At 35.4% G+C, this 25,412-nt stretch overlaps 1 protein-coding gene across 4 annotated transcripts in view; it reads left to right on the plus strand.

The window, feature by feature from the left end:
* Positions 1-25,412, plus strand: part of Scel (sciellin) — a 94,474-nt gene that overhangs the window by 44,245 nt on the left and 24,817 nt on the right. For all 4 annotated transcript variants that reach the window (XM_046447124.2, XM_046447140.2, XM_046447143.2 and 1 more), the window contains 14 exons: positions 368-427; positions 4,161-4,205; positions 5,208-5,267; positions 5,565-5,624; positions 6,227-6,286; positions 8,549-8,608; positions 8,975-9,034; positions 10,529-10,588; positions 14,055-14,114; positions 14,960-15,019; positions 15,873-15,932; positions 19,168-19,218; positions 20,599-20,658; positions 24,704-24,763. In XM_046447124.2, the coding sequence (XP_046303080.1) occupies positions 368-427; positions 4,161-4,205; positions 5,208-5,267; positions 5,565-5,624; positions 6,227-6,286; positions 8,549-8,608; positions 8,975-9,034; positions 10,529-10,588; positions 14,055-14,114; positions 14,960-15,019; positions 15,873-15,932; positions 19,168-19,218; positions 20,599-20,658; positions 24,704-24,763 (816 nt within the window). The remainder of the gene's footprint in view (positions 1-367; positions 428-4,160; positions 4,206-5,207; positions 5,268-5,564; positions 5,625-6,226; positions 6,287-8,548; positions 8,609-8,974; positions 9,035-10,528; positions 10,589-14,054; positions 14,115-14,959; positions 15,020-15,872; positions 15,933-19,167; positions 19,219-20,598; positions 20,659-24,703; positions 24,764-25,412) is intronic.

Here is a 25,412-nt window from a genome sequence, read left to right on the forward strand (position 1 = left end):
ATCGGTTAATGCTCCTTGGATCTGGAAGAAAGACTTCTGAACTTGGCTTCTGTTTTTCCTTGTGCTGTAACTGCATTTTCTTTTATATGTCCTTTTTAAAGTGTGGAGCTTGAGAACCAATAGAGGGATTTCCAGCACCCAGGTGAAATGACATTGCATAGGCTACAGACGTGCGTGTGTGTGTGTGTGTGTGTGTGTGTGTGTTGTGAGCTGATATGATAGCACCGTTTTGTTATTCTGCTCAAGTCAGTAATTCCTGAACAACGCATGTACTACAAATTTCTGCACTAGAAACAAATGAGAAATGTTAGCTCCTTCAAAGCTCACTCCACTGTCATTGACCTGTGCCTCTTCCCATTGTTTGAAGGAGTCAGGATCGTGATAACATCGTCAAGGTGGCCACATCAATGGGGAAAACTGACAAAGGGTGAGTGGTCTGAGAGCTCACAAGCTGTGTCAAAATGCCTTGTGTCAAAAACGCCTCACCAGTACCTTGAAAATGTCCAAATATGAACAAAATCTCGGTGCTTTTTTATTACGTATAATTTCAAAGACAAATAATTGAATAATGGATGATGGTGACATTTATGGACACTCTTCTGCTTCCTCTTCTGCTGATTTTATCTGTCCTGTGACCTTAGCCACCACATCTCATTCCAAATCTCCAGTCCTTTATTTATGTTGTTGGCCCAGATCTCTACTTATCAGTCTCCCCAACACCCCATTTAGGATGTCCTAGGCTGTATTCAATTTCCTTTCCAAAGGTGCTATTTCCTGACTTCTGTTCTTTAATTTCTGTAGTCTCACCTTTGTGAAATCATTCTTGATTATTTCATCCCTACCCCCCTTCATGTAGTATAGACAGGTATGAATTAAATATCTAAAATGCTTCCTCTGCATTGATGGTTTCTCCCAGTTCAATCCCTCATCGACTGCCTCATAGTGGTTAGAGTGGTTGGTCAGATTTACTTATGCTACTCAGTCTCTCCTGCCTCTGAACCATAACTGCCCATCAGTGCCAGAGATTTTTTTTTTCTATTAAGTTTTTGCTCATACAACTACTGTCCTGGCTCCCCATCACCCATTTAATTACATACAAACTCATTCAATGCTGTTGCTTAACCTGGCTCCAAGTCTGATGCTCCAGAGTTATTTCTGACTTCACCTATGTTGTTAATCCTATATTCAGTACCAGATGAGACCACTACCTTACAGTATCCCCAGATACTCTGCCTTGGTTTAGGGATCCCCTCCATGTGACAGTCTTCTCTAGCCTCAAGGTCACCATTTCAGTCCATCCAAGTCCTACTATTTTTCCAGATCCAGATCAAACACCACCTCCCCTGTGAATTCTTTACTGAGTGATCCAGTGAGATGTGACTTCTGCCTCTCTAAGAGATTGGAGCCCCACTGTTCCTATTTTGCAAAGCTCATAACAGTTGCTCTTGTTCCATGTTATTTGTGTAAGTGGGTCCCCTCCCTCTCATCCCATAATCTTCAGGGCAGATATGCTGTCTTATTTGCCAGATGTGATTTTCAGTATCTGTCACACTGTTTTGTCCAAAGGAGGTGTTTATAGCTGATCATGTTAAAATCATGAAGGGCAGTGAGACAACCTAGAGTTCAAATATTCCATTGTTTAAATTCCAAACCCACAATATTTTTCCTTGTTGGATAGAAGTCAATAATGATAAGAATGTTACTAGAGATTTCTGTCTCAGTCAAAAGAACTGAAGAAACAAAGTGACACTTGGTGTTTCTCTATAAATTCATTAGCCCATAGGCACTCTGCAGCCACATGGAGACTGTCGAAAGAATTTGGATGTTTTATGTCCATTTCTTCTCCCATCTAAGTTGCTAATGCTCTCATTTTATTAATTTACTTTGTGTGGAAGATATTTTGTTTTCAGTAGGGACTGAACAATTTTTGGGTGGGCGATGGGGACATTTGGGAGGAGATAAGTGAGTGATGCTAAGAGGAAATTGTGGTTTGGCATTAATCAAAGAAAAACAATGAGGGCAGCAGACTTTCCTGTCTCCACCTCCAACCCACAATGGACAAATTTCACAGCCACACACGTTCATCTCATAGAGAAGTCGTTGCTTTGATAAGCACCAGGGACAATGTACTACAGGCTGTCCAGAGGGAATAGAAATGGTGTTATTTATTCCAGCTGCTCTTTGTGGACTAAATGTTACTGCTATCTGATTAAGGGCATTTAATTTGTTGCAAATGCAATGGTGAAATTGAATAGCCAAAGCTTTCACTGATTTACAGTCATGTTTAAAGCTCAAGTTTTTTTATGTAGAATATAGTTTCCATTTTATTTAATTTACCACAGAGTATCTTCTCATGGTTTATGCTAATCTTCTTCAGATAAACACAAGCAACCCTGAATCCTGAGAACCTCTTCAGTGTGACTCATGCCAGTCAGAATGGTCTGGAACAAAATTTATAGGACTCTTAGCTTTGCTCTTTTCCTTGGGACATGAGCAGATTCACATCCTCAGAGTTGGCAGGTAAAATTTTGAGCAAGAAAAAATAACAGGACACCATATTAGGGTTGATGTGGTATTTGTCCCACACAAGGATAGAGCACTAATCAATTTTTTTTTTTGGTCAGTGTCAGCAACTTTTGTATTTCGATATTTATTCTCAGCTTTCAGTCCTATCATTAAATACATAAGATTATGTGAAATTCTTCCCCTATATGATGGCTGTTAACATTTTTAGGGTTTCCACAAGATTGCCTTTGGCAGCTATTATGGTAAAAGTGTTATGCTAGGCATCTTTACTGCACAAAGTGACTTAGCCACTGCAAGGCTATGACATTGTCTTGATGTCTTTAAATTCAGTTAATAAATAAATATAGAAAACATTTACTACATGAACCATCTAGAATTGACAGAATGCTGTTTATTATGCTGGCAGAATTAATTGAGAATTTATGACTTGCTGGGCATCATGCTAAGCACTCTATATTCATTAACTTAGCCATTTTTATCTGATATACATACAATTAGCATTCTCATTTTACAGATGGGAAAATTGAGCCAACAAGAGTTGAGGCAACTCAGCTAGGGTCACCAGTGAATGACTGGTGAATCCCAGACTGGAATGTGGGTGTCTCTGAATTGGAAGATTTAATGTGTAACTACAAGTTACAAGTTCTTACGGCCTCCTGGTCATCACCTAACCCTAACCCTAACCCTAACTCCAGAGGTTACTCAGGAAGAAAGCGGGACAATAAGAATGCTTGGGAAACTGTGCAAGCCTAGAGGAGAAAGAAGAGGAACCAAGATTTGTGAATGGAGAATCTAAATGAGGAAGGCAAGAGAAATGGGTAGAAGAGGGAGAGAAAAGTTTGGGAGAAGACACAGTGTGAGGAGAAATGTACCGGAGGAAGCAAGTCAGGGCACTCTTGGGAACAACTCTCCCCAGGCTACCTGCTTGGGGAAGAAAACTGAGTTTTTGTGGTTTCAGGGAAATTCCTGAACCCAGGATTTTGGCTTAAATAGGTTACTCCTAAAACAAACAATCAGAACTTCGCAGTTCTCAGATATGGCTAGTACTTGCTAGCACTTTTAGCTGACTGACCTAGATGGGTAATAGTAGAATTCCAGATAGAAGCCAGACTTACAGATGAGTGAGCATCTTCCATAGCTACTTTATGTGCAGATACTTCATGCAGGGACAGAATCTAGAGTCAGCACCTGTATTTGTTGATTCAATTAAAAATGTGTATTAAGGATCTACTTAAAAGCACAGTATTAAAGACTGAAGAGGATGCCATATAAAATACAGTTCTAAATTTCAAGTGATGTGTGTATGTAGGAGCAGGGACACTAACATAAGACAAGTGTGCAGTTGCTATAATACAAAGTATAATCAACAGAAGCACCTTAAAGGAGATGCCCCAAACTCCAAATACTGTAACTATTCCAAAAACGTAGGGAAGTTCAGTCAGTTGGAGGACTGGGGACTAGGACCTTGGAAGTGGCATTTAAGGAGAGCCTTGAAGATTAAACAGGAGTTTTGCAGGTGATTTAGGTAGGATATGTGTTGTATTTCAGAGAACTGAGTTATTTTAAGGTATATCTACCCATCAACTCTGAGCAGCCTTTTACTAATATGAGTTTTCTTTTTCTTTTCCAAAAAGTGAAGAATTGGATAATATCATCAAAATGAACAAAAGCTTGAACAGGTAAGACTTAAAAATTAAGACTTTATTTATTCTCAGCCTTCAGTCCTATCATTGGATACAAAGTGTCTTTGATTTTCATACTGCATATGCTTCATATAAATAACCACATTTTTAAGTGAAATATTAATACGCTCTATATACACAGAGTTTGGTTTGATTGCCGAATGCTTTTAGCTTAACCATTTCAAAACCCATAATATCCTAGTTACCATTATCTCTTTATCTTGGATCATTTATAATTGTAAAACTTAAATTACGTTGAAAGAAAAATTTACAATGGAGGCAGAAAGGGTGTATTTCATTTTAGTTATCTCTCTGTTACTTTGTATGCTAACAAACTAAGTCAGCAGGGACCAAAGAAAAGGAGAAAATTTTTTAAAAAGTCAAATGAATGAATCAGTCAGAGGATTGTGAGATAAGATTTTCATATCAGGCTCTAGACAGTAATGATCTATCGACAAGTCACTGAAATTTGCCGCTTTTCAGTTTTCTCATTTACAAAGAGAGGAAGTTTCAGACAGGCAGTTGCCAGAGGTGACTGGCTGTATGAAACAGGTAGTGGTGGAACCAAGTCAGAAATGGTGAATGTCTTGCCAGAAGCACCAGTTTGACTTCTCAGTTTCAGCTAAGGGTTACCACAGGCAAATTTGGGTCCACTCTTGCAGGACATTTTCAGGAGACTCTGAATATTTAGGATCATGACCATCCCTGTAAACACTAGCTCACATTAAAAAGAATGACATATATCCAAGCAACGCATTCATGAACCTATTGGCAGACCCCCAGTTTATGTCTTTTAATTCATCTTCTCGAAGCTTTACTACAATTTAATTTTGAGTGAAAATACCTATTTGGAATAAAGCAATTTAAAGAATTGTGGTTCATCTTTTCCAACCAGCTTCTATTTCCTATTTTAGATGTAAACTGATCTATGTTTATATTTTAAAGTTAAACATTCATCATTATTACTGCTGAGACTTTTTTACATCAATATGTTTAAAGGAATCAAGGTCTTGATGGTCTCTTCAAAGCAAACCCAAAGGCTGAGCAAACAGAGAAAAGGTAAGCGCATCTGTCTCTGATCCGAAAATCTTATCTCCCAGACTGCTTGTCTTACTCCTCACATGTTATCTGGAAGGGAGTTGATCCTCTAGCATGGAAATGCATGAGCAGATGGGCTAGTGCTCTCTGCATTGTACATTGAGTTCAGATACAATTGCCCGGAAGGATTTTTACTCTTCTATTCAATGGGAGTAAATGAGCAATTCATGGAGAATGTTTATTGTATTTGACCTTTCAAGATACCACACAATTTAATTTCAGTGTGCAGTTTTTATTTGAGTTTCTCTGTATTTATAGAGCCAAAAGTCTTGAGAGTCTCATCTATGTGAATACTTTGATGGACAAAGGTGGCAAAGGGTAAGATTTGATCAAGACAGGCTGCTTTGGTTGGGTCCTAGTGTGTCTACTATTTTCTGGGGGAGACCTCTTTCTCAGGGCAAGGGTCAGGCCGGCTGGAGGAACAGGCCCTAGATCACAATCAGGAGAGGGTGGGAGTCTCAGTGCTGGCTTTGCCTGCAGCATCAATATGGGTGACCATGGGGACCTCTGTTTCCTCAACCCATAAACTAGGGGCTATGACCTGGCTGATCTCCAAGTTCCCTTTGATTCTAAAAGTGAAAGAAACTCAACTGGCTATTACAAATAGAAAACCATTGCATTGTTTATGCATTTACAGTTACTGTAAGACTGTTTCTGGGGATATAGCTGCTCAATGTTGAAGTCTTTAAAACGTGGATTCCAGCTGTACCAAGTTGGAATCTTAGTAGCCTCTTCATATGTATATGTATACAAATGTATTTATAAATAACTTAAGGCCCAAAGCCATGCTTTTATTTATTTTGTATCACAAAATGAGTTAATGCATGATCAGTAACTAAACTAACAGCATTTGAGAGATTAATATACTGGTCTACTATAAAATTAACTTTAATTATTGACATCCTTTTTCATGTTGAAAGAAACCAAACTCTTGACAGTGTCATTAAAGAAAATCCCAGAGCACTCAAGAATGACAAAGGGTAAGGATTCATGAGATTTCTATTATTTTTCCCCAAAATTGGTTACTTCCTTTGTATTTGGTTAGTCATTTTTATTTGCCTTCCTAACATGATAATCATTTCTATTGTTATTTTTAAAAACCATTTATCTGTGCCAATCTGTGTATAGAATGGTATTCTAACTTTCCAAGTCGATCTTGGCAGCTATGTTCTCAATTCTTTCTGATAAACTGAACTCTGAACAGAGTCCATATGATGGAAAGTGTTGGCAGTAACAATCACACAGACACAGGATGTTTGATAAAAACATTTTTCATGTAAATGTGCCAACTCATCACAGGTGATTTTTAAATGGAGACTAGATGAAGGTGGAAAAAGTCAATTCTCTTTGAGGGGTTTTATGAGTTTTATAGGAAGAGATAAAGTTTAGATATATAAAAGCAGAGTTTGGAAAATTCCACAAAACCGGTGGTAAATGGGAAGAAAAATAGGAAGAACATCTCAGGAGGATCATTTTTGGGGATATGAAAGAGAAAGAAGTGTTTGTAATCTAGAATAACTTGATAGCAACTAAACTTTAATGCAGGAATAAAGATCTTGTCAGCATAGGAAAAAAAGAGTCCAAGAGTCCTAGCTCTTTTTCCTTCTTCCCCACTTCTTTCTTTCTCTGGAGGGGTGCTTAACCACCCAGCCACACCCCCAGCCCCTTTTTAAATTTTTTTTTTTTATTTTTGAGACAGGGTCTTGCTAAATTGCTTTAGGCCTTGATAAGTTGCTGAGGCTGGTCTCAAAGTGATGATTCTCCTGTCTTAGCCTCCTGAGCTGCTGGGATGACAGGCCTTTGTCACTGCACCTTCTTTCTAATAGTAAAAGAACTTACAATGTTAACAGTCTTACCACAGTGAAATCAGACAGAAGGAAATGGCAGTTTAACAACTGGGGAATTTGAAGGATCAGCTTTCATATTCTCTACTGATTTTTAGTTTTTGATGTATGAAAGTTTTATTCCATGTGCCAGTTCACACAAAGTATACCGGAGCCATAATAGTGTTATTTCAACTTTTCAAGGGAACTTCAGACCTTTAAATACATCCTTAAACTTTTTAGAAGAAATTACTTGACTAAATCCTCCAAGTATTTAGATTTAAAATGTTGACCAATTGATTTTCACTCTGTTACGAATGATTTTCATACTTAAATAAGTCAACATCTTGCTGTATAGACTGAAGTTCACCTCCCTCCAAACCTCTCTCCAAGAAGCAAAAACTGAGACCTGGGAGGAACTTTAACTTTGAAGTTGATTCAGTTGTATCTGAGTAATGGTTGGACTCTTATATCAAGATATCTTGAGCATTTTGCATCATGAATAGAGCCATTTGAATTAAATATTTTGGTATCAGGGATTGAACTCAGGGGCATTCGACCACTAAGCCACATCCCCAGCGCTATTTTTATTTAGAGACAAGGTCTCACTAAGTTGCTTAGTACCTCACTGTGGCTGAGGCTGGCTTTGAACTCATGATTTTCCTGTCTCAGTCTCCCGAGCTGCTGGGATTACAGGTGTGTGCCACCACATCTGGCCAAGAACTTCTAATTCTTTAAGCACCAATTATGTCTAAGTCTTGTGCAAAGTCTGCTGCTGTCATATGAGATTCTGAACAGAGCACAGAACTGCCCTCTTTCTGTCTCTTGCTCTGCCTTTTCTTTTCTCCTAGTATTACAAAGAAACCAAGGCTTGGGCAGTATTAATAAAGTTAATCAAAGGACTGACACATATGAGAAAGTGTAAGTAGCATTCCCACCTTGAGGTGGCTCTTTTTTCAGGTCTTTCACCTCATTACACACAGGAGAGTTATGCTGTCCTTTGCCACAGACAAACTATTTAGAGACATCAGGGAGGAGTATGATGAGTGCAGTTTCCACAGACCACGTGTTTGAGTTGCATTGAAGTAGGTGTAGGAAAACCTGCTACATAATCTCTTATTTTGTGTTTTCTTAAATAATTTAAAAATGAACCAATTTTTAAATGTAAATTTAGAAATATAAAGGATAAGTTGTAAAGTGAGAGTCATGTTGGGAAGCTTCTCTAAACTGATTTAAACTGATGTGAATCAAGCACTATTGTGGATATTAATAAAGATAAGCTAAGGATAAGTATCAAAGGTCTTTCTGGTCCTTTGGTCCTAAAAACACCTGACGCTGCATTCAACATTCTTATTTATACAATTTCACAGAAAACTGTATTTCACCTGATTTAAAGTTTTGATTTTTTTTTTCCCAAAGAAGCCGAGATCTTCAATCTATTATCAAATCAAATGCCAAGACAGAGAAAACCAGCAAAGGGTGAGAACTGTGTCTCTGAGTCTTGGTTGTTTATTCCCAGATTCATTGGTGGTCTTCTCAGTGATGTTGAGAGTATCTATTGCATCTCTGTGTTTGTCTTCTCTCTTCCGACTCATCTCTGATGCCCTGATCTTCACTTTGAAAAGTCTATAGGATATTCTATGTAAATTCACATTTACACAGAACTCATAAAATCCTAGGGATCAACTATACTATTGTTAGGCAATTTTTATACCAAAAAATCAATTTAATATCAGTGTAATAATTTTGTCCCCAAACGTGAATAAACCATCAATAATATGGAATTCATATGTGTACCTATACTATGGGAATATTTGAAAGTGACCTAAATGTTTCTTTTTAAAGAGATGAAGATTTCGAGAATATAATCAAAGTCAGTCCCAAAGGAAAGGAAAATGTATCTGGGTAAGACTTATTAATGTATTTAATTTTGATTTCTGTAAGAGATGATCAAAATAATTTGATTTTTTAGCTTCATGATAAAGATGGGTCATGACCATCCCTTCTTGACCTCCCCCCACATAAAACCACTATTTTTGAAGAATGTTCCAGAGTGTTCCACAGTTCGATAGCAAGTTGCCTTTTCTCCCAGTTTTGGGTGTTGATTTATTTTTAGTGATGGAAAACTGAGTTGCATTTCTTTTTCTAAAGAATGCAGTCTTGATGAAATTTTTGAAGTAGGTTTCCAAAATGACAAAGATAACCAAGAGAAAGGCTTAGTTAAAATGCTCATAATTATCTTCTCTCAGAAGAAGTCAGCTAGGGAGAGGCTGGGAGTCCTTACTTTGCACAGGGAGTAAGGGCTCACCACCACTATCTGCTGTTTGGAGCTGTCAATGTGGCAGCCATACCTGTCACAATGCTCTTGTTATCCCCAACATGTTAACAGTCTCACCACAGAGAAATCAGACAGAAAAAATGGCAGTTTAACAACTGGGGAATTTGAAGGATCAGCTTTTATATTCTCTAATAATTTTCAGTCTTTGATGTATGAAAGTTTTATTTCATTGCCAATTTGAACCCCTTTTGGTAGCACTTATTTTTATTTTTTACTTTTTGGTAGCACTTAATACATTGGGGTGTGTGTTCCCTTGAAAGTGAATCATAATTTTGCTTATGAGGTATTTTCTTTTTCTTTTTTTATTACTCACCATAATTTACTTTGAGGCAAATTATATTTTAAAAGGTTTAGACTGGGGCAATGATTAAGTTTATATGAAGGCATGTTTTGTTATGATTATTATTTTTATATTGTTAAAATATTATTTATGTGAACATTTTACTATTATTTAAAAACAGAACAGGCAGTTATATCGAATTTGTTGAGTAAAAATTTAGGTTTGGTATGAATCAGTAAAGGTCCGAATCAGTAAAGAATTTTTAAGCTGGGTGTGGTGGCGCACACCTGTAATCCCAGCTACTCTAGAGGCTGAGACAGAGAATTGTAAGTTCGAGGACAGCCCAGGAAACTTAGCAAGACCCTGCCTCAAAAAATAAAAAGGGATGAGGATGTAGCTCAGTGGTAGAACATCACTGAGTTTAATTGCCCCAATACCACAGTGAAAAAAATAATCTAACTTACATTACTTCAGTGCTGCCTATTTTGAGAGTTCTCAGAAGATATATCTGAGAGCAAAGTTGATTTTGTTCAATTACAAGTTTCATATACTTAGGAATTCTGGAAGCAAATATATATTAACAAATAAATATTGTTTCTTACTAATAAATAACCTTAAATGTTCTTCGGTAAGAGAATTTCCATTTTCTTTTAGAGCTTCAAATGTTTTCATTATCATAGAGAACGTTTATATTTAGCACTTCTTAATTTTTCCAACCATTATTCATTTGATTACTGTTTTATTTTATGTCATTCATTAAAACTCATCTTCTTTTTCAAAGAAAACAAGACTTCAATGGGCTTATTAAAGTGAATCCTGAAACAAATAAAAACATCAAGAGGTAAAACATTTAGAACCCTCTTCCCCCCTTTATGTGGCATTTATAAGCATTATGTTAGAATTCTGAGTGCGTGTATTCAGAACAGTATTTGAAGTTCATTTGTGTGTATAAGTGCATATGTGCATATAAATGTGTGTAAGTAAAAGTGTATGAATGTGTATGTGCAAGTAATGTGTGTACCTGTATGTGTGCATGTGTGTATATATCAGTAGTGTGTGTACATGCACATGTGTTATAAGTTGTGTATATGTATAAATGTATGTGTGTGTATGGGTAAGTAATGTATGTGTGTGAACTATTGTGGTATATTTGTGTATAGTGTGTGTATGTGCATGCAGTGTGGTGTATATGTGAAGATTGCAAGCTTAGAGCATGCTTGATTAAAAGAGTTCTTCTACTTATGAAATATCAAGTAAGTCTACAGAGATGATGTGCTCTTGCTTATTATTCTTTTTAAAGCAGATGGAATATTTTTGAAACTGGGCTTGTTGGCATATTGTTGAAAACAGTGTGCTAAGTAATTCCATGTGGTTTCCCTTGAACTCTTTCCATTCAGTTAACAGTACATGATATTATTTGTTAATTCTAAAATGTGTCATCAATGCCCGTAGGCTCCACTGGCAGAGCAAGGGCTCAGCTAGCTAAAAGCTGGGGTGCACACTGTCAAGCTGTCCTGCTCTTGGCCATGTGGTATAGCCAAAGGCACAATCTCACCATCAACAGGATGAGGACAAAACGTGGATTACCTAGGTGACATGGAAGGTTCAGGGTGATAATATGCAGTGAATTTGAGCAGGGAGCCGGAAAGAACTGGGTTCAAATTCTGATTCTTGCTAACTGTGTTTCTGCACCTCAATTTACTCATCTAACAAAGATGGATCAGATCACAATACTCTCATGCCTGGCACATAAGAGACATAAGTTGTTACAATAATAAAGATCCAGGTGAATTGTACTGTCTTATTGATCTAGATGGTGTTCAAATATTTAGTTTACTTTGACTTTTGAGAAAAATCTTTTTTCCTTTCCAATTTTTTTAATTAATCTTTCAAATGGTGACCTATATTTCTTAATATATTGGAGTATGTATGTATATACATGCCTATGTGTGCACACATGCATATACACATACAAATGTTTGTGGGCATGTGTGCATTCACATACATGTATGTGTATGCTTGTGTGCATATGGAAGCATGCATACACACAAATGTACACGTGTGTAATTGCATACCTGTACATATGCTTGTGTGTTCATGAGTATAAGTAAGTATAAGTGTGCTTTTGTGTATATATGAGTGCATATGTACATGGATGCATGTGTAATTGCATGTGTGAACTTATGTGCAGTGTGTGCATCTATATTTTTATGTATGTGCTTTCCTGGGCTATTAGGATAGTAGTTGTTAATTTCTTTTACTATACATAAAGAAGTTCTGTAGATCTTTAAAAAATAAAGTCAGATCATGTTTCTTTCCCTTAAAAAAAATGTTTCAATGTTCTCCCGTTTCAGATAGAATAGAATTCTAATGCTTAGCAATGGTCTTTTACTTTCTCGGTAAAGCCCTGCCAGATGGATCTCTCCTATTCCAGGCTCATTCCTGCCTTAAGGCTTGGCAGGTGCTGCTCCCGCTTGCTGAAATGCTCTATGCCCACACTGTCACCTTCTCAGGTCATTTCTGACCACTGAATATAATTAAATCACCTCCCTTCGCCCTGTCCCCAGTGCCACAGGCTCCAGGCACTCTTTTTATTTTTTTAATAGCACATATTGTTATCTGAAATTGCAGCATTCATTTATATACTCAATTGTCTATTTCCTGCCTCTCCCCAAGTTGGAACAGAAGCCTGGTGTGAGCCGGTCATGCGTCTGCTGTGCTCACATCCACCCTAACACTTGAGGCAGAGCCTAGCCCTAGTCCACTGGGCTTTCCAACCTGTGTCCTGAAAGAATGCCTAACTACTGAAGATGTGTTCACTGTGAGGCATTGCTTCACAGAGTTAAGTCCTAATATTATGTACACTATTACATCAATTAGGTTGTACATTAATTAGTTCACTTTTTTGATTGATTTTGATTTTATGAACTAAGAAATTTAAACAACCTTATACTGTTATGTGCCTGATTGAGTGTTTAAAGACATCAAAGTCCTGGCAATATAATGAAAACAGATTCCATAAACAACAAAGGAAGGAATTATAATATTTAACTGCTTGCTTGCTTTTTTTTTTTTAATACTCAGATCTGGAAAGAGAAACATGGGGATTGTTTTCTCAGTCCCTGACAATCAAATCCCATATACTTCATTTAGGCAAAGGTCAACAAGGAGTAATCTGGAGTTGAGTGGTTGTTTCTGTGAGGTTAATTGTTTCATTCTCTGCTTGAAAAGGTTCACGTTTTTTGTTCTTGTTTGATCCTCAGACATCTGTATACATGCAAAAAACTTGGATCCACATCTGGTTGCTTCCAAATATCCATATTCACAACTTTTTTCAAATATTCATATCTTTGATGTTGTGTAGACAAAACCTCAGACTGTTTTGGAAGGGATCTTAGTAGGGTCCAAAGTGTAGAGAAACGGTGTGAAATACCCTCCTGCTGATGTTCTTATCCCCACTCGGTTCGGTTCGGTGCCTGCTGGAGATCAGACAGGCATTTGTTGGCACTGTGTATGTGGAAAACACATGCAGATGCAACAAGAAAAGCAGAATTCCATTAAGATCAAAAGTAGACATGTATCAAAGGGTAACCATGAAATACCAAAGTGTTTTTAGTGATTTTGTATAGTCGATATGTCTTACACCTCAGAACTCTATAGATTTTAATCTTCTTACACCTCAGAACTCTATAGATTTTAATCTTCTTATTGTCCGTTGCCAAAATGATAGGTCAAAATGAGTCATTCTAACACAGAGTTCTAAGTATCAGAAACACATACCAGTTCACGTATTGTGAATTTCAGCATATCAGTGTATTTGCTTAATACACTTTTGTGACAGTCAGTCTACCAGTGAATGTCAAATTCACAAAGCATGGACTCTTCACGGCTGGTTTTAAAGTTCTATACATGTTGGAGGTTGATATTAAGGGAGTATGCCTTCTGTGATTTTCCTTAAGATAAGTACATAGACTGACATAAAACATATCATGTGTACATGCCAAAGACTAACAGCGGAGTATTAAATACACTGAAATAGAGTCTGTTATTTTTCTGTTAAGCACTTTTTTTTCCTTGATGCAAAATTTGCTAGGGGCCAAATGTCTCCAAGACGGAAAGACTGTTTTGCTGAGTCCCAGTAAGTTGCAGAGAGGTAGAAACGCTCCATGCATGATAGTCACCTTTAATAGTTTTCAGCTCTGACATGATCTCAGTGCGCACTTATACTGTTTCTGAGATTTAATGAATGACTTCATTCATTTGTGAAAAACTACCATTAACCTCATCATTTCTTCAATGTTTTAAAGGGGCCAGAGTCTTGAAAATCTGATCAAAGTGACCCCCGAAGCAAACAGAAGGAACCAAAGGTGAGGATTATGTTTTATCTCTCTTCCTCTCCCTCCTCATCAATTTGTGTCAGAGGATGAAAAGCCTTTGGATCAGAATCAGAAAGTCCAAACCTCATTACTTACTAGCTGGGTGTCTTTGAGCAAGTCCCTTGAATACTGAATTACAGCTTTTACCTTCTTCTTTCTTTCTTTTCTTTTTCTGGAACTAGAGAACCTAGAGATACTTTACCATTGAGCTTTATCCCCAGCCATTTTTATTTTATTTTGATTTAATTTTATACAGCTCTTACTAAGTTGCTGAAGCTGGTCTCAAACTTGCCATCCTCCTGCCTCAGCCTCCCAAGTCACTGGGATTACAGGCATGCACTACAATGTCCAGTTTGAGTCATAGTTTCTTTTCCAGAATGAGGTCCATAATATTCATTCTGCTTTGGCACCGGATAGTTGTTAAGAATCAAGTGTAATAATGGATATAAAATACCTTTAAAACAAAAAGGTACTACAGATGAATTTTACCAACAAAACAGTTTAGTTATAGTGATAACATTAGGTGAAATGCTTATAGAAACTGGGCAAGAGTTTTAGGCAAATCGTTATATTGTGCTTGAATCAATTACTTTTTAGAAAACTCAATCTTGTCCTAATTTTATAGTTTTATTTTGACGATAAATGCAAAACCAAGCCAGTATATCAATGATTTGTATAAAGCTCAAAATGTTTACTCTTTTAAAGGGAAAAACTAGTATTGATATCTGTTAAAACAGTAGTAAAATTCATCTTGAACACATATATCGCTTTAATCAAAAGAGTCAATCAATTTAAGTCCATTTTTATTTATGGTGTGTGTGTTTGTCTGTTTAAAGTTCCAAAGACCTTAATAACCTCGTCAGAGTAAGTCCATCAACAGGAAGAAGCATGCAAGGGTAAGATTTAATAAGCTCTTCTTTTTCATTTCATCATAACCAAAGCTTAAAAGTACAATTAAATCATCCTTTCAGCTGACTGATGCTGAGCCCATGATTGTCAAGAAAACCCTGTAACACTGACTTCCTCAGATTTGAAAAGTTTAAGATCTTAGCCAATTGATTGCTGATACAACAAAGGTACATTTGATCAACCAGGCCCACAGTTGTTTTCCCAGGATGGAGATGACATTTTTATTTGTTGACTTGATTTCCCCAAGCAGAAGGGAAGGCACAGTAGCTGGGAGAGAGAACTAGGCTGGAGTCGTTAGATGGGGGTCAGTCTTGGCTCTGGCCCTTGAACTTGTGTGGTCTGGAACTAGTCACTTCTGTGTGTGCTTCAGTTTTCTCATCCTCAAAGTAAGGAAATGGGGCTGGCTGCTTTCTAGATACTTCCATCACTCATTCAGGTACTCAGTTCCAATATGGTGGTTGGTGTTGTGATAAAGTCCAAGCATTCTGGAATTAGATCACCTAGCCATGTGAGAAGATGTTTGTGTCTCAATTTTTCTTCTACTGAACTATGATGTTAATACCTCCTGTGTCATAGGATTGGCGTGAGGGTTAAATTTCATAAATCACAGCAATCATATGAAAAGTAAAAAATCCTAAGATATTAGTTATTATCCATTATTCCTATGCAGATTTGATAGATGATTAATAGATATCACTAAAAAACTTCAACCCCTTGAGATGGTCTCTGTTTTAATAACTATTTTATTATAACAAAAAGGATTTCTCAGTTTCTAAAAATATTTGTAACAATTTGATGAAAATCTACCACTGACCTGGTCATTTCTTCCATGTTCTAAAGGGGCCAAAGTCTTGACAACCTCATCAAAGTGGCTCCTGAAACAAACAGGATCAAACCAGGGTAAGGTTTATGAAAGTGTTCTATTTCACCCTATTTTGTTTGTTGGTTTTTGTATCTAACTTTAAAAATAGGATGGAATGCACTGCCTCACCATAGAGACAATCAATGATGGGACCCCAAATAAGCATTTCCTCTGTCACCATCCCAGGGGCTGGTGTTCAAAGCCTTGCTTGGGGGATCCCCTGGCTGTGGGTTTTTGCAGGAAAGATAATTCTTTGAAATACCAGAGTGATCCTTCCAGTGTGGGATTTGTATTCCATCTTGGGGTTTTCTAAAAAGAAATGGGGATTCCCCATGGAAAGAAACATCATCCCCAAACAATTTTATGGGCTGGAATGTAGCTCAGTGGCAGAGCACTTGCCTAGCATGTGTCAGGCACTGGGTTTGATCCTTAGCATCGCATAAAAATAAATAAATAAAATAAAGGTATGCTATCCATCTACAACTACAAAAAATAAAAAAATAAGGACAATTTCCTAAAGCTAAGCAACCTAAAGAAAAGTCGTCAGATGATAAAAGTTTCTCCTTCCTTCTTCGTCCACTGTTTATTCCTTCTTCTTATTGTTTACCACCCAAAACTATCCTGAAGTTGAGAGATCATTTTTTAAAATTATATTCAGTTCATCGAAATAATAAAGAATACAAAGAATGACATTTGGTTTTTATATAAAGAGAATTTTCTCTAAGGCACAGCATGTTAAGAAAATAGACAACAAAACCATGAAGTTATATACATATATTGTTATATAAGTTAGAATATGAGTTAGACATGAAAGATACCGAGATCATACCTTCTTTCTGACAGATTTTCTCTTTTACTTTGCATATAGAAATGTTTTATATTTTTATATTAAGTAGCCATCAAACAGAGCTTATTTTGACTAGATCAGATATCAGAAGCTTTGTGTAAAAAGGTTAGGCAGTAAATAGTTCAGTCTCTCCTTTAACTACATAGTCAGCTCCACCAGTACTGTGAGAGCAGTCATAGAAAATATCTTGCAAATACAAGGACATGGCCATGTTCCAATAAAATGGCTGAGAAAACCAGGCAGAATTTAGCTCGAGGGCCATAGTTTGCTGGCCCTTAAACTAGATATTGTTTTATTTAGAAGGGAGAGGAGGGTCAACTCTGAATGCATTTGAGGCCACGTGTAAAACACAGCTGGCTTTCCTACCCCACTATTGCATATATAGTTTCATTCATTTTATGATTAAACTGATGATCTCTGAATGCTTAGTGCTCAATCATTTTCAGGGTTTGTTCACCCAATAGGAAATCAACTTTATGGTCAGACACTGAATCTGAAGACCAAACAATACTCTACATTACAGATGAAGGGAGTAGCTATTGTCTTTTGTCCTTTTCCCAGGATGACTTAGTTTCTAAAGGTGAAGGTGGTCTTTCCTAGAAGCCACATGCTGACACTTATTGCATGGTTGTGTATTCATTTCTTCCACTTGACAGTGAGTTTTTTGAGTACAGTTGCTAGCTGTGTAGTCATGAACAAATTGCTTAATCTTTCAGCTTCAGTTTCTTTATCAGTAAAACCAAGAGTTAACTATCATGAGTTACTAGAAAGATTAAATGCGATCATGCTTGTAAAGTACTTTTTGTTCAAATACTTATTTATTAAATATTACCTATTAGTATTATTGGTGCTATTATTTTTCTTCATTTTTGAATCCCCATATCACCACTTGATACTTAACTCAAAGAAGATACTGAAGAAATTATTCTGTTAAGTTAAACATTACAAAAATACTGACGTTCAACAATTTTTAACCCACAAATGATAATATGATATAGTTTAGCATAATAGAATATAATAATTTATATCAGAGGATAGATACATAATAAAATGAGTTCATAGGTTAGTCCCAAAGATTATTTAAATGATAAAGTCTTTCTGGTCTCTTTTTTGCTTCATAATATTTAATGCATTGTCTAATAATAAAGTATATCAAATAAGACTTTTTGTTCAGGCTATTTGGTGTTAGGGTTGGTATGAGAGCCCAGTGTTATAACAGTATATCTTTAGAGCTATGATTGCCTCGATATTCAAATAGTTTAAAATAAAAACATAAATTATATAGTCTGAAATCTTGCTTGTTATGCTTTGGCTGCATGAAGTGTGATTCTAAAATGATTTAATATCTTAGAGTAGCACAGAATTATATCATATGTGTATATACACACATATAAATAAAGACATACATATTACTTACATAATTTAGAACCAGGAAATAATGTTTTAAAAGTCTCAGTTGTTATTACTTGTTTGTGTTTTGGAAGGGGGAGGAAGCAAGGACCACTGAGTAATGATATAGTTTCATATTTTTCTGTTTCTCATTATAACCTCCAAAACTATTCTAAATGCTAATTTGACTACACAAATATAATATGGAAAGTAAGAAGTTTAAAAGTAATTCTGCTTTGTGTTAGACTTGACAGAAACATGAGTAAAATTAAATTCTCACATAGTCAAGGTTGCTCATGAAGTAAATTGATAGAAGCTATGGTTTTTTTGTTGTTTTTTTTACTTTTTAAAAATATATTATTATTTTATTTTATTTTTTACACAAATGGAACACAACTTCTCATTTCTCTGGTTGTACATGATGTTGGGTCACGCCATTTGTGCAATCATACTCATACATAGAGCAATACTATTCGTTTCATTCCACCATCTTCTCTCCCAACATCCCCTCTCATTCCCTCCCTCCCCTCTGCCCAGTCCAGAGTTCCTCCACTTTTTTCTTGCCCCACTCCTCCCTTATCAGAGAAAACATTTGGCCTTTGTTTTGGGGGAATTGGCTTGCTTCATTTAGCATCATGTTCTCCAATTTCATCCATTTACCTGTAAATGCCACAATTTCATTCTTCTTTAAGGCTGAGTAATATTCCATTGTATCTATATAGCACAGTTTCTTTATCCTTCCATTCATCTATAGAAGGGCACCTAGGTTGGTTCCATAGTTTAGCTATTGTGAATTGTGATGCTATAAACATTGAGGTGGCTGCATCACTGTAGTATGCTGATTTTAAGTCCTTTGAGTAGACAGAGGAGTGAGATAGCTGGGTCAAATGGTGGTTCCATAAGCTACATTTTTACATGGTGCTAAAAAGGGAATTCAAGAGATGAAGGATTTTTAAATTAACAGTAGTCATTGATTCAATACTAAGTTTAAAAAGTATAGAAATGATTGATTTTAGTTGACCTGAACTTATTTTTAGGAACCAAGATCTGGACAATCTTATCAAAGTGACCCCCTCAGCAAACAAAAGGTAAGCTTGTTAACATTATTAAAGACTCCTGTCTTAATACAATTCTTCAATTTATGTTAAAAAAAAAGGGAGAGAGAAAGAAAGATTATTGACTAAGGGCATTTTGAAAGGGAACATGAAAACGAAGAACACATTGATTTCTTTTCTTTTCTTTTCTTTTCTTTTTGTACTGAGGATTGAACTTAGGGGTGCTTAACCACTGAGCCACATCCCCAGCCCTTTTTGTTTTTTTATTTAGAGACAGGGTCTCATTAAGTTTCTTACTTGCTGAGGCTGCCTTTGAACTCAAAATTCTTTAGCCTCTACCTCCAGAGCCACTGGAATTACAGGTGGCTCCACTATGCCTAGTACATTGATTTTTTGATGTGTAATAATAGTAGAGAAGTTTTTCTTTCATTATTAATCATCTTATTCATTATAATATTGTTTAAAATGATAATACTGAAGCCCATTTAGTATAATTACTACTTGAGCAATTCCTTTTGACACAATAACAACACAAATAGATTATAAGTATAAGTTTAAACTAATAAAAGTTGATAAAGCTGAATAAACCAAAGATTTTTGGCTTTATACTCTCTCATAGACCCAAGGAATTAATTTTTAAATGACTTGGTTGCTAAAAGTGGAAACATAACATTCTTACACTTGAAAAGAATATTTTTTTACATGACATTGTTCTTGAGAAATTAAGACCTGTTACAGTCACTTGCCTGTAATCCTAGCTGCGCTGGAGGCTGAGACAGGAGGATTGAAAGTTCAAAGCCAGCCTCAGCAATTTAGCAAAACTTTGTCTCAAAAAAAAAAAAAAAAAAAAAGCTGATGATTAAATGCCCCTGATTTCAATACCCAGTACAAAAAAAAAAAAAAAGAGAGAGAGAGAAAGAAATTAAGACCTATTACATATTGAAGCAAAAGTTAATAAATGTATAACAAAGAAACTTCAAACCATCTTTTATAAAATTATTTTGAAGATAATGGTGAAAACATTGTGCAAATGGAAGGAATTTCCAGGAATATAAGAAAGGAAGCCTGTTAGGGTGCAGGAGTGTGGAGTCTGAGGTCCATTTGTTACAATTTCAGTTTTGGTCACCCTCAACCACTGCTTAGGTATATAGCCCTAGGAAGTGTCTTTGTGAAACTTAATTTCTTCATAGGGTATGATAGTGTCTACCTCAGTGAGTTGCTCTGAGGATTAGAAAACAGCAACTGTGTATTGAAAGTAGAAACTCAATAAACTTATTACTTTTTAGATTTTAGATTCCATTGAATAATTTATAATTGTAAAAAAATAAAAATAAATTTAAAAAAAAAACCCACCAGTCATTATATTTGCTGATTTCTTATTGGTTCTGAACTTTATTTCATTTTGTTTTTTAGTCAACAAGGTCTTGATGAACTTATTAATGTAAACCCCAAAGCTGTCCAAAGCATCTCTGGGTAAGAGAAGAATATTATTTACTTGTTTGGTTTTCCTTCTTTATAACTAAGCACAGTGTGATTATAAATGGCATAACCATTCTATGGGCAAATTAGATATAGATCTTGAAATATCATCACAGTTTTTATATGTCCTTGGAAACCTAGATGTTAACGACAGAATTTGCTAATTGCAAGAAAGAGGCCGCTGATGACAATAAATGGTGGCCCCATCTCTTTCTTCAGCCTCAAGTAAAGCAGTTGAAGGGAATGATTGGAGAAGGGGGTGCTAGGAACACAGCCAGTCCAAGAGCTGTTTTGTTTTGTTTTTGTGTGGCATTGATATTAATACTTTTGTCTCTAGAATTTAAATTCTTAGTGATAGTTAATTTAAAAAAATAGACCTATAAACTTCATTAGACTCATTAGTAGTATCATTTACATCCTTTTAGAAGTGTTTTCTGGGTAATACCAGAACTTTGAGGTTCATTGATTTTTAGAGGGTTTGGTGGACCCAAAATTTGGTAATTCTGTAAGTAGTTTCTCTAAGATAATGAAATTCTCTTTTTGTTCCTGGTTATATGAACATTTTCTCATCATTACACCTTACTCTTAGAAATCTTAGAAATGTTTTCATGATTTCCTTTTTAAGTTTTGTTGTTACCTTTAAAAAAAAAGAAGAAGAAAGAAACCTCAGAGAATCCTAGCCTAGTTAATTTGAACAATTTTGAAAACCACTGTTCCAGCTGAAATTGCTCATTTTGTCAAAGAGGAAATTAGGACATGGAAAGGTTAAGTGATTTGACCAGGGTCACAGAGAAAATCAGTGTAAGACTGATAGTAGTTCTGTGATCTCTTAAGCAGTGAATAATTACCGAACACCTACTGGGTTCACAATTTAAGACTAGGTATCATTAGTTGCACATTAGGTATAATTATAGGCTGTGGACACCAAAAAGAGAATTCAGTAGTCATACTCAATCTTATTAACAGCAGGCAATTAACATAGATTAAAGCTAATTATGTATCAGCGGTACAGAGATGTTACTCCAAGACAATAATAGGTTGTCAGTTTAATATATTACATTTCAGAGCACTCATGTACTGCTTGCTGAATATAGAATATATTGTCAGTGAATTGCATTTAAAAAGAAAAAAATAAGCATTAAAAGAGGATATAATAAACACTATAGGGAGTAAAATTCATATTCATGGAGTCCTGGAATAGAAGCCAGTGATGAGCAGAGCCTTAGACATTATCCAATCCAAGCTCCTCATATAGAAATGAGAATACTGAGACCAGAGAGCAAAAACCCCATAGTCTCCTAGGAGTTCTTCTAACTCTCAGCCCAACTCTGGTCTTTACAACCACAGCACAGAGTTTGATCCTGAAGTAAATGAAAGTTAATTAAACACCTCAGGAAATAGTGGAGACTAACAGATAGGATTGCTGCTCCTATTGTGGGACAACCAGGATGTGCCCTCTACTGTTTTCACAGTGTCACGTGAAGAATTACTTTATGAATGACAATGGCACAGTATGCAAATGACTGCAAAATGTCTTACAGCATTTAAAACTTCAGAAGTCACAATACCAGTTCTAATGCATTAGAATGCATTATTTGCCACACCCTGAAAGCAAAATTAGTGAAAGCAGTAACTTGAGTAGGAAAGATGTTACATATTCCCTGGATAAAATTTAGATATTAGATTCCTTTTTTATCAGGACTCAGGTCAAGAAAAAAAGTCAATATTTTGTTGTTTTCAATTCATTGAGATAAATTGCCTATGCTGTCAACCAAGACAGTTCAGCACTATTACTAGGATCTTGATCTTATTAACACATGGCATTGCCTTTTATTGAAGTAGTAGTAGGACTTAACATATGTTTTCTAAGCCAGAGTTTCTCAAATCATGGGTCACCATCCATTCAAGGATGTTGTAGTTATTTTAGTGAGTAATAATCAGCCTCACCTCTTCAATTGAATAAGCTTAATCAAATAGAAAATGTGAGAATTCTAATTGAGTAGGGTATTATTTTGTATACTTCATGTTTTCAATTTGTGATTTTGTTCATGTCTGTCTGGAAAAGAGAGAGTATTGGGCTGTAATATAAAATGCATTTTTTATTGGTCTTTACAAAATATTAATCTATAAAATATTAATTGGTAATATTAATGTAAATATTATTCATATAAATATAAATACGATTTACATGCACATAAATATTAATATAAAATATTAATTAAATATTTCTTATCTAGATTGATAGATGATCAAATTTTCTGTGCTCAGCAGAACAAATATAAATGGAAGCCCCCGTGTCTGTTTTTGCATTTTCTATGCTCCCTATTCTTAATTATGCTAACGAGTATTATATGTAGTTATACTAAAATATATTGGGATTAATTTTATATGTATAAAAAGGCTTTTGAACATATTATCCCCTCTACAAAGTTTTATCCCTTGTTAGTTTTTTCTTTTACATTTTGAAGTTAACCGAATTTTAAGCTTTGTTTTTATGGCATAGTTTTTTTTATGGCACAGTTTTGTTTTATGACACTTTTTTTTTTTTTTTTACCTTTACTAGCTCACTTAATCCTCACAGTACTTTTTATAACATATTTTTCTATCAATTTATATGAAGAAATTATGTTTGGGCTAGTTCTCATTTGACAATCATTCTTTTAATGGTGTTTGCAGATACCAATAGATAATCTTTAATTTTGTATATTATATAGAGGCTAATTCAAAAGTGTGAAAGTCCAGATAGGGACTTTCCATCCAGTGTGGAGATGTGAGAACCAGAAGAGGTCCCCAGAATGGAGTCATGAGCTGAGAAGCACATTCCATGGAAAGATTGAGGCTGGGGGAGGGGAACGTAGACCCTAGGCCTTTTTAAGGATTCATCTCTAAATGATTTTTTTTTTTTTAGGATTCATCTCTAAATGATGCACTTTCAGTTTGTAACCTTGCATCAATTTTTTTATAACTTTATTTATTAATTTGTTTGTTTATTTATTTATTTATATTTGGTGCTGAGGATTGAACCCAGTGCTTTGCACGTGCTAGGTGAGCACTGTTCCACTGAGCCACAACCCCAGCGCCGCCCCCCACCCCATCAATCTTTTTGTTGAGTAAAATGCATTTTGTTTTTAGATAAGAAAAAAGGATTGCAGGGATGGGTACAGACTGGTTGCTGTCTCAGTTGGAAGGGGAAATAGGGGTTATCAGCCCTGTGCAATCTCTTGCCAGGCATTTGCCTTGCGTTTCTTTGAATATATGTTAAAATATATATTATATATATTATAAAATATAATATATATATATTACTTTGTAGCCCTTAAAACAAGAGTTATATCAATGCAGTGGCTGAGAACAGACCATAGGGGAGGAAATACTATTCTCTTGCTGAAAAAAGAAATTGGTAGGCTGGGGAGTGGACAACTTTCAGAGGATACACCTAATTTAACTATGAATAATTAAGTTCAATTGAGGTTTTTAGTCATCATAGAGAAAAGAAAAGGGCTGGAAGCATACTACTGTGGTAGAATACTTGCCTAGCATGCTAAAGATCCTCACTTCCATCCTCAGCACTAAATAATAATGATAATAGTAATAATAATAAAATAAAATAGAAGGAAAAAAGTTACGTTAAGAATAAGGAATAAAACCTGTTTTAGACCTTAGTGTTTCAAAGAATTGATACACTTAGTTACAATATAATTTAAGAAATGGCAAAGGCATTAGAATCAGTTCTTATCTTAATATTGTTGAACTCTTCTGGAGTGACAAATTGTCAATCACTGGGTGTTGGCTGTGGAGTACCTCGCCTGCACATTCTTATAGATAGATGTGCTTCTGCAGCAAAGTGTGTGAAGTCAGAGTAAGTTTCCTTCTCTCACAGCATAATTCTTCCTCCTCTGGATGGGTTAGAAAACACATTGCATGGCGGTTCTACCCCAAAAGACCATGTCTCACTCTGTCATCCTCTCCTCCATTCACAATGACCTGAAATCCTATTATCTCTAACCCAAGCTGCTTCATCTTTTTTTTCCCCTTAAAGAAATCAAGATCTTGATAAGCTCATCAAAGTGAATCCTGAAATTCTCACAAACAACCAAAGGTAATAGAATACATTTTTATTTTAAATGTACTTTGGTCAAGAGTATTTTGTTTTATTATAATTTCAAGCTGATTTATAACCTTAACAATTTTACCAAAAAAAAAAAAAACTCTATATCACTTTGATTTGTAACATTTTGTCATGTTTGATTTTAAATAATTTAATCTGAGTTGTTATGTATGATAGCATCTGCTTATGTCCTTCTTGGTCAGTCATTTAATAGCTTAAAATGGTAAAGTAATAATAATAATACACACAAAGTCATAGTAAAAACTAACAATTACTGAATTTCACCTAATATTTAAGTTTCTAATTGCATGTATCATAACTATATTTTAAAGTTCACTTAAATACAAATAAATTTCACACATTGTTATTTTCTAATGTTTCTTTGATTTATTTAAAAATATATTTTAATATGATGAGGCACATTATTTACATTATTCTATGAATTAAAATGCACTAATAGGGGCTGAGGTTGTAGCTCAGTGGTAGAGCTCTTGTCTAGTATGTGTGAGGCACTAGGTTTGATCCTCAGCACCATATAAAAATAAATAAACAACGTAAAGGTATTGTATCCATCTACAAACTAAAAACAATTTTTTAAATGCACTAATAAAATATATTTTAATTGTTGGAAAAAATAACT

Source organism: Marmota monax, unplaced genomic scaffold, assembly GCF_021218885.2.
Source record: "Marmota monax isolate L192 unplaced genomic scaffold, Marmota_monax_Labrador192_F-V1.1 WCK01_AAM20220418_F8-fsc00043, whole genome shotgun sequence".
Taxonomy (NCBI): Eukaryota; Metazoa; Chordata; class Mammalia; order Rodentia; family Sciuridae; genus Marmota; species Marmota monax.